The sequence below is a fragment of the Rhinoraja longicauda genome, chromosome 39 (assembly GCF_053455715.1).
Source record: "Rhinoraja longicauda isolate Sanriku21f chromosome 39, sRhiLon1.1, whole genome shotgun sequence".
NCBI lineage: Eukaryota > Metazoa > Chordata > Chondrichthyes > Rajiformes > Arhynchobatidae > Rhinoraja > Rhinoraja longicauda.
The window spans coordinates 4090018-4099892 of NC_135991.1; the positions used below are offsets into that span (position 1 = coordinate 4090018).

At 48.4% G+C, this 9875-nt stretch overlaps 1 protein-coding gene across 1 annotated transcript in view; it reads left to right on the forward strand.

The window, feature by feature from the left end:
- Positions 1-1394: 1394 nt before the first annotated feature.
- The window catches only part of LOC144611107 (uncharacterized), a 15744-nt gene continuing 7263 nt past the window's right edge, over positions 1395-9875 (forward strand). The window contains 5 exon segments of the mRNA XM_078430178.1: positions 1395-1981; positions 1983-2006; positions 5925-6155; positions 7770-7875; positions 9216-9330. Coding sequence (XP_078286304.1) covers positions 1395-1981; positions 1983-2006; positions 5925-6155; positions 7770-7875; positions 9216-9330 — 1063 coding nt within the window.

Below are 9875 nucleotides of genomic sequence, written 5' to 3' on the forward strand. Positions count from 1 at the left end.
GGGATTAGGGGGCGATATGTCAGCCATAATGGTACAGTAGCCTAATTCTGCTCATGAACTCCTGAACCTATCTTCGACTTGCTCATAACCCGTCAGAGTCGTTTCTACTGCAGTTTCAACCGACCAACTTCGAATTTCACCCAGTACACTTTCAGCTTGCCAGGATTATACTGCGCCTTCACTCTGCCCATTCCCCAGTGCATCTTAACCCTGCCTAACCCTCATTTCGCCTTCGCCCTGCCCAATCCCCACCGCAGTTTCATCCGGAACTGTCTCCACTACTGCTTCACACTGCGCAAACCCCACTGCATCTACACCTTGCCCAGATCGCGTCGTACGTCCTCCTTGTCTAAGTCCCACTGCACATACACATTGCCCACCTGCTGCACCTTAAGTTATCCAGACCAACTTTGTCTCTCCCTCCATAGCTTGTGCAGCAGATACATCACAACCAGTCCTCACACCAACTACACACTGCCTGAAACCCATTTGAATTCGCAATGACACGGTCCTTCTTTACCTCCCTTATGCACTCTGCCCTTAATCCCTTATGCCTCTCAACACCATCAGAAAATTAGCTTGCCCATTTAACATCGCGCAACTATTCCGTGGAGTCCTAATGATTTTTTCTTCAAGCATTTAGTTTATTCGCGTTGAAATAATATCGTGGATGGATTTTTATTTTACATGCATTATGTTGATAAAGAAAACAGTTCTATCAGGCGTGTTTTCCAAGCTATAGCGTATACCCCTTGTATCACAACTGACTCCAATGTCTTACCAACAACAGTTATTTTTTTGTATAAAGACACACAACGTGCAGGAGTAACGCAGCGGGTCAACCAACATCCTTGCAGAACACGGATAGACGACGATGAAGTCAAGGCGTCTCCAGCGCCTCACGTGGATTCACTTCTTCTTGTACCCTCACAATTCCCCATCCACATAACCTCCACCCTCTGGCCTTATCCTCTAGCAACTCTTCAATCCCCTTCTGCCAGTGTCAGCTCTCTTTTTTTCAAGAATCAGCCGATCGATCCCCCTCCCTCCCACCCGCTTGCATTCAGCTGCTTCCTGCCATGCGTTGTCTTGCAACTCCTCTCTTACTCCTTTCACCCCCCCCCCCCTGCAATCATTCTGCAGGCGCCGATTGGAAACGTCACCTATCCATTTTCTCCAAAAATGCTGCCTGACACGCGGAGTTAATCCCGCAGCTTGTATTTGTTTATGGTTAAAAAGTTTCTGCGGCACTTGGTGTCTAAGAGGCGTCGTTGATCTCACGTACGAATTTCTTCCTTTTTTCCCTTTCGCTTGCAGTGAACATGCTGACGATTATGATCCTGTCCCGAGGGAAGTGCGGTCTCTCCAAATGCATCACTCGCTACCTGGTGGGGATGTCAATGGCCGATCTCCTGGTCATCATCACCGACGTCATATTGAGAACAGTTGTAGTTATGTACTTTCCACGTTCATTCCTGAACATCACACCTGTCTGCTCCACTATCCTTGTCCTAGCTGTTGCAGCCTCGCTAATCTCTGTCTGGTTCACGGTCGCGTTCACATTGGATCGATTCGTGGCCATTTGCTATCAGAATGTGAAAGCAAAGTATTGCACCGAGAGAACGGCTACAGTTATTTTGGGGATTGTGAGCGTGTTTAGCTGTTTAATCAGTGTGCCCTGGTATTTTACAATGGACCCAGAATACATTATGGACAATGTACCCTGGGGCTTTGTCTTGAAACAGGCGTTCTTAAACTTAAATTCATGGGCTATATTTGAACTGTTCATGTACCCCTTAATTGCTTGGTTCCCGTTCCTTCTGCTGTTGTTGCTCAACTCGCTGACCGCCAGAGACATTTTAATGTCCGGTCGCATTCGTAAAGGGCTCCGGAGCCGGAATAGAGGAGATAATAACAACGACCCGGAGATGGAGAAACGAAGGAAATCCGTTGTTCTCCTCTTCTGTATATCAAGCAGATATGTTGCTATGGAGCACAGAAGTCAAGTCAAGTCAAGTCAAGTCAAATTTATTTGTCACATACACATACTCGATGTGCAGTGAAATGAAAGTGGCAATGCCTGCGGGTTGTGCACAAAAAGAATTAGTTACAGCATATAAATAAAGTTAATAAGTTACTAAACATAGCACAAAAAGTGTCGACAAAAATTTAGTCTCTGGGGTTATGTAAAAGGATGTCACTCGTACGCAGAGTCTTTTACTAAATAAGTTTATTAATAACACTACACACATTATGCCCTAGCTGTCCGTGGTCATCACTGGCACTAGAGAGCGAGCTGGAGGTGGGGAAGCTACAGTTATACAAGAGACCATGGGGAGTGGTTAGTAGTGGTGAGGTCACTATGTTAAAGGAACATGCACTGATCTACATCCTTCCTCTTGGAAACAAAAGCGACCACGGCTCATACGCTAGACTTAAACTATAAGCAGGGAGCAGATAGAATGCAGCACCACACAGACTACTCGTACCCACCGTACCGGACAGGCGGCCTGACCACTCGCCCAGAGCGGGTGCGCAACCCCCCATCCCCTTCGGCCGAAGGAAGAGCAGGGACGGGTGCGGGTACCGAGGCAGGGGAACCAGGGGAAGGAGGAGAACCGGGCGGCGATACCCGCAAACGCGCAGGCGAAGGAGGGGAAGGGGGCTGGGGCGAGCCGGGCACAGACAGTCGAGACGGCGCAGGTTGGGGCACGCGAGGATGGACGGGAGCAGGAGGCACATCAGGCACCGGTGACTGGACGGGAGGTGAATACGGGACCGCGGGAGGCGGTGCAGGCTCGTTGACCAGCATCAGGTGCTGTCGGGTACGACGGTACACGGTGCCCTCGTAATTAACCAGGTACGACCGTGGAGAGTCAGCATTGCCGACGACCACGGCCAGCCGGTTGTGACCCGAGGCGGACTCCATCCGGACAACCTGGCCAGCGAACAGAGGGGGAAGGGGACGGGACGATTTGTCAAAGGAGCGTTTCTGAATCACTTGCTTTTCGATGATGCGCTCCTTGACAGCTGCAGGGCTGCGAGCCGTTGGTTTCAGGGATTGCTGGGAGACGGGGATGGGGGGTCTAGTGGTGCGGGACATGAGGCGCTGGGCCGGGGAGCCGAGCGCGGGGTCCCGGGTGATGTTGCGGAGGTTGAGGAGGGCAAGGTACAAGTCAGAACTGGTAAACCGACAACGTTCCATCAGTTCCTTCGCGCTGCGGACAGCGCGCTCTGCAAGTCCATTGCTTTGCGGGTACTCGGGGCTGCTGGTGATGTGGCGAAAGTTCCACAGGGTGGCGAAAGCGGCAAACTCCGCGCTGGTAAACTGGCTCCCGTTGTCGGACTGGAGGGATGCCGGGGAACCAAAGGTAGAGAAGTGGCGGCGAAGCTTCCCGATGACGGCAGCAGACGTGAGGGACGGCAGCAGGTCCACCTCGAACCAGCTGGAGTAGGAGTCCACCAGGACCAGGTAGTGTTTGCCACGCCACTCGAAAATGTCGGCGGCAACAGCCATCCACGGCAACTCGGGAGCCGGCTGCTGCAGGAGAGGCTGGCGCTGCTGATGAGGTAGTAGGCGGTTGCAGGCAGCGCAGGCGGAGACCCTGTCCCGGATGTCCCGAACCATGCCAGGCCAGTAAAATTGTGCTTGGGCCTGGGATAAAGTGGCCTCCACCCCGGGGTGTCCGTTGTGGGCAGTCTTGAAGTAGTGATCTCGCAGCGCGGCCGGCACCACGACCTTGTGACCCTTCACCACCACGCCCGCGTGCAGCACCAGTTCATCCCGAACCAGGAAGTAGGGCACGGCACCAGCCGGCAGGGAAGACCGTCGGTCAGGCCAGGTGAAATTTATGTCATGGGACGCCGGCCGAGATACTGAGGCAACAGCAGAAGCCATGCGTGCAGCATGCACGGCGTCCTTTAGCGACAGGTCAGGCTTCATCAGGAGCTCGTCACGTAGCTTGCAGTTTAGGAGACCGTTGACCAGGACGTCCCTGATCATCTCGTCGGGTGTGATCTTTTCAAGGCGGCACCTCCGAGCCATATGCCTCAAAGAAGCAATGAAGGTGTCAACGTGCTCCCCAGGAGCCTGACGACGCGTGAAAAAGTTAAAACGCTCGATAATGTTATTGGTGGGTATATCACACAGGGCAGTGAACTTGGCCATGAGACATACCGGGTCGTCGCGGTCCTCCGGAGGGACGAAATCGAACGAAGCATATCGTTCCATTGCCTCCGGACCAGCCAGGTTGAGGAGCAGGTGAGCTCGTACTGCAGCAGTTGCATCAGGATGGGCAATCGCGATATAGTGTTCGTAGTCCCGCTGGAAGACCGTCCAGCGGTGCACTATGTCCCCATCGAAAACGAGCGTGTCCGGACGACGACACGAGGAAGCCATAGCAAAGTGGAAGGAGGGGACACAATTGGGAGAAACAAATAATAAAATAAAAACCGGTAAACAGGAGACGCAAGTCTACCGATCTGACACCATGTAAAAGGATGTCACTCGTACGCAGAGTCTTTTACTAAATAAGTTTATTAATAACACTACACACATTATGCCCTAGCTGTCCGTGGTCATCACTGGCACTAGAGAGCGAGCTGGAGGTGGGGAAGCTACAGTTATACAAGAGACCATGGGGAGTGGTTAGTAGTGGTGAGGTCACTATGTTAAAGGAACATGCACTGATCTACAGGTTATAAAAGTTGACAGTCCTGATGGCCTGTGGGAAGAAGCTCCGTCTCATCCTCTCCATTTTCACAGCGTGACAGCGGAGGCGTTTGCCTGATCGTAGCATCTGGAACAGTCCATTACTGGGGTGGCAGGGGTCCCTCATGATCTTGCTTGCTCTGGATCTGCACCTCCTGATGTATAGGTCCTGCAGGGGGACGAGTGTAGTTCCCATGGTGCGTTCTGCCGAACGCACTACTCTCTGCAGGGTCATCCTGTCCTGGGCAGAGCTGTTCCCAAACCAGACTGTAATGTTGCCGGACAGGATGCTCTCTACAGCCCCAGAGTAGAAGCAATGAAGGATCCTCAGCGACACTCTGAATTTCCTCAGTTGTCTAAGGTGGTAAAGGCGCTGCTTAGCCTTACCCACCAGTGCGGCAATGTGCGTTGCCCACGTAAGATCCTCTGCGATGCGGACTCCCAAGTATTTGAAACTGCTCACCCTATCCACAATAGACCCATTTATCTCGAGTGGCGTGTACGTCCTTGGATGTTTAGCCCTTCTGAAGTCCACAATCAGCTCCTTTGTTTTAGTGACATTCAAGAGGAGGCTATTGTCCTGACACCAGAGTGCCAGATCAGCCACCTCCTCCCGGTAGGCCTTCTCATCGTTGTTGGAGATCCGGCCCACCACCACAGTCTCATCAGCAAACTTGATGATGGAGTTTGAGCTGAACCTGGCCCCACAGTCATGTGTGTACAGGGAGTACAGTAGGGGGCTAAGGACGCAGCCCTGGGGGGGATCCTATGTTCAGGGTGAGGGAGCTAGATGTGTGTTCTCCCATCCTGACCACTTGGGGCCTGGCAGTGAGAAAGTCCAGGACCCAGGCACACAGAGGGGTGCTAAGCCCCAGTTCCAGCAGCTTCTCAACCAGTCTGCTGGGGACTATTGTGTTGAATGCTGAACTAAAGTCAATGAACAGCATCCTCACATAGCCCCCCTGGCTGTCCAGATGAGAGAGAGCGGTGTGTAGAACCTGGGAGACCGCATCATCCGTGGACCTGTTCGGACGGTATGCGACCTGTAGTGGGTCCATGTTGCGAGGAAGGAGGGCGCAGATGTGCTTCTTGACTAGCCTCTCGAAGCATTTCATGACAACCGAGGTGAGGGCCACCGGTCGGTAGTCATTTAAACACGCTGGAGAGGCATTCTTTGGCACCGGTACAATGATGGATCTTTTGAAGCATGCAGGGACTACGTATTGGCCGAGCGTGTATTCGGGGCTCCGTATGTTAAGGACAGTGATTTCGAATCAGTCGCGTTCATGCTTCAAGTTCTGAGCACCTGTACAAATACGGGGATTTATGTCCTAACGCAAAGCAAATTCAGAGAGCAGGTGAAAAGCACTGTGAAGTATCCAATATATCTAATTGTAAAATTAGTTAAAAAAATAAAGGACATACTGTCGAGCCCTGATGAACGGTCGAGAAAAAAAAACAAGTGGCCATTTACAAATTCAATAAATTGCTGGTTAACCAACAATGTTGTATTAAACCTCCAGCTTTTAGGTGATGCAGGAGGTCCATCAAAGTCAATTGGAGTGCAGATGACGAAACAAAAAAATAAATCTATTCTTGAATAAGTATTGTGCACAGGGGAGAAGAATGAAAATTCTCTGTCATAAGGGTGATTAGTTCTCCAAATCTTATGGAGGTTCAATTCCTGAGTATTATGGGCTAATGCAATAGATATGTCGGATTGGGAATGATTGGTTGGTGATGATCTGTCCAGATTAGCATCCAAAATGCAATTGAAATGGGAATCTTAAGTTAAGTCACCATCAATGTAAGATCAATAATGAATTTGGGGTCATCATAATTGGAGCAATAACAATTTAATAACATGATTTCGACTTGGTCAAGAAGGCCCCTGACAAAGATAAATCGATCATTGTTTTAATCAGATTTGCGTTCTTAAGGGGGAAATAATACATTCTGTCTGATGAAAATTGCAACACCTCTCAAGTTAGAAGTGAAAGAGGAATTAAATACATTGCCGACCCAACCGGATTTGAGTTGTTCATGAATTGAGAATAGAAAACGAGTTTCTTGTAAGAATGCTGCATCTACTTTTGTTTATTCAGGTATGACATGATTTTTTTTCCGTCTCACCAAATTCCTTTGACATTGTAAGTTATAAAGTTATATTTAGGCATTTAGTATAATTCGAGGAAGCAGCTGAATGCAAGACTGGCAAAGATAAGGATAGAGGAAAAAACGCTAAAAACAGAAAACAAAACAAAAAACAAGAACACACATGAGCACCCCACACCCTCCCACCCACCCATTTGATACATCTTGGGTACTTTCTACCCTGTACACTACAGGGATGCAACGTATCACCAGGAACGACATCCTCTCCTATGATTTATCTATTAATTTAAGGAGATTAAGTATTATTAATGCCATTTTATTTTGATCTGTGATAGAAAGCAAAACGAGGAATGTTCAGTTAAGCCAGACCATGAGAAAAAAAGGAAAAACTAAAAGAAAACAAAAACAACACCGCGAGGGCGCATTATCAAGGGAGGTAAAGTAATCCCACTTATCCACAGTCTGAGGGAGAATGACTATCCTTAATCATTATTCAGACACAGGATATGACACCAAGTGTCTCCCCCCGATCCCAATAATCAATCATCAGTTCGACGATCACAGACTCAGTTGAACATCTTCTGCGACCACATATGTACATCCATAGTTCATGTTATGATGGAGTCAATCAAAAATAGGTTATGTAGTCAATATTGTCCACATAATAGGCTATTGCTCAGATAAAGATTTTAGTGATTTGATGTCGCCAGGATTATAGAGTTGGTTTAATTACCTGGTTGTAGTGTACCATGGCCTCTTTGTGGTCCGTGAAGGAGACAGTATTGTTTGCGAATGTAACAATCAGCTTGCATGGAAATAGCAGCCCATATCTCACATTTGCCTCCCGCAGACACTCCCGTACCTCATTGAATAGTGCTCTTCTCTTGGCCAGACCAGCTGTGAGGTCAGGGTTGATGTGTACTCCCTTGCCTTTAAACGTCAGGTTTCCGGACTCCCTTGCCAAACGTATGAAGCCTCTTCGTCTCCAGGCTAAACAGCCGTGCGATCATACACCACGACCTGCCACCCCCAAGCCGGGGACTCGTGCGGTGAGCGATGTTAATGAGGGGTTGAGATCCCAGCTTGTCAGCACCAAACACCTCGTATAACCGAGAGTTCATAAAAGCAGTAGGGTTGACTTTCTCGTAGTGTTCAGGTAGCCCCAGTACTCGGATATTAAACTTGCTTCAATCTATTCGATATTTTGTTTCAGTGACATTCTCCGATTGTGTATGAACAAGCTTCTGTTCAATATCAGTGAGCCAGCGTTCCGTCTCGTTAGCGGATAATAATAATAATAATAATAATAATAATAATAATAATAATAATAATAATAATAATAATAATAATAATAATAATAATAATAATAATAATAATAATAATAATAATAATAATAATAATAATAATAATAATAATAATAATAATAATAATAATAATAATAATAATAATAATAATAATAATAATAATAATAATAATAATAATAATAATAATAATAATAATAATAATAATACATTTAATTTATATAGCGCTTTTCAGGAAACACAAAGACGCTTTACAGAGAACGTAAGACATAAAAATAAATAAATAAACGAAAGATTTATCCAGGAGGAGAAGCGGCGAACAAACAGTGCCAGCGTCCTCTCACGTCAGGGACCGGCGTAAATGGTTGACAGTAAACAATAAACAGTAAATGGTTGACAGTAAACAATAAAGAACACAAGACACACAATTACAGTTTAACACAGACAACCATCACAGTGATTCCTACAGGCACACCCTCACTGTGATGGAAGGCAAAGAAAAGTCTGATGTCCTCCTCAGTCTTCTCCCGCGGTCAGGCAGTCAAACTGCTGCTTCGGGGCGATCGAGGCTCCCGACTTTTGAAACCCCCGCCGGGCGATGGAAGGTCCCAGGGCCGAGCCGAGCAGGCCGATGAAGGTCCTAACCCCCCACCGGGCGATGGAAAGTGCCGCGGCCGAGCCACGCAGGGCGATGAAAGTCCTGCGAACGGGTCGATCGAGCCTCGCGATTCGGGGCGGTCGAAGCTGCTACGGCTGGAGCTCCCGAAAACCAGTCGCCAGCCAGGGACCTGCGAGCTCCCGAAGTTGCGGTCCACAGAGCCCGCGGTAAGTGCAGGTAAGATAGTGAGTCCAGGCCCTGCGACTGGAGCCTTCAAGGTCGCTCCCAGCTGGAGGCCGCCAACTCCATGGTGTTACGCCGTAGCGCGAACGGAGATGCGACATGGAAAAAGGTCGCATCTCCGTTGAGGAGGAGATTTAGAAAAAATGGATTCCCCAACCTCCCGCCCCCCCCCCCCCCCCCCCCCACCAGCCCCCACATATACACAGCTAAAAATAGGTCAATACATACATTTAAACGCTAACAATAGAAAACGACAGAAACAAAGACAGACAGACTGCCGGTGAGCCGCAGCCGCAAGGCGCAGCCTCGCCTCCGTCATGCGTCCTTTACCTTAGTTGTATTGGAGGCCATATCACTGCGAAGTGAGTCCAGGGATTATTGGATTGGCTCCAATTTCAAATTAAATGCAGAGCCAATTTCTTCACGTATGAGCTTTCTGACAATAGATGCAAGTTCTTGGCGGTCCATAACTTTAACTCCTTATTTAATCTGCTCGCTTCTTAGGTTATGTAGCACTCTGTTGGCCATATAGGCCATATACATTGTGCTATCAGTGAGCCGGCGTTCTTCTCGTTAGTGGCTCCCGACAGCTGATGTTTTTATAAACATCCTGCAAACTGCAGGCTCGGAGTTTCTGATCTCAAATGAGCAAGCTTCGGTTATTTGTAGATGCAATATTCCTCGGACTGTGTGAACAGAGGGGATTCTCCTTGCATTCAGCTTTTTCGGAGTGTTTCGGAGTGTTTATAAAAATCTTCCTTACCTTCTAAAACTTAATTATTAGGAGTAGGAGTCGAGCGGACAGGTTCAGTCCATGCTACCGGAACAGGAAGTCTGCATACATAATTTCTGGGGCCAATGCGTGACTACTCCGGGATGAAGGCCATCAGCACCTGTGCTTCAGTTC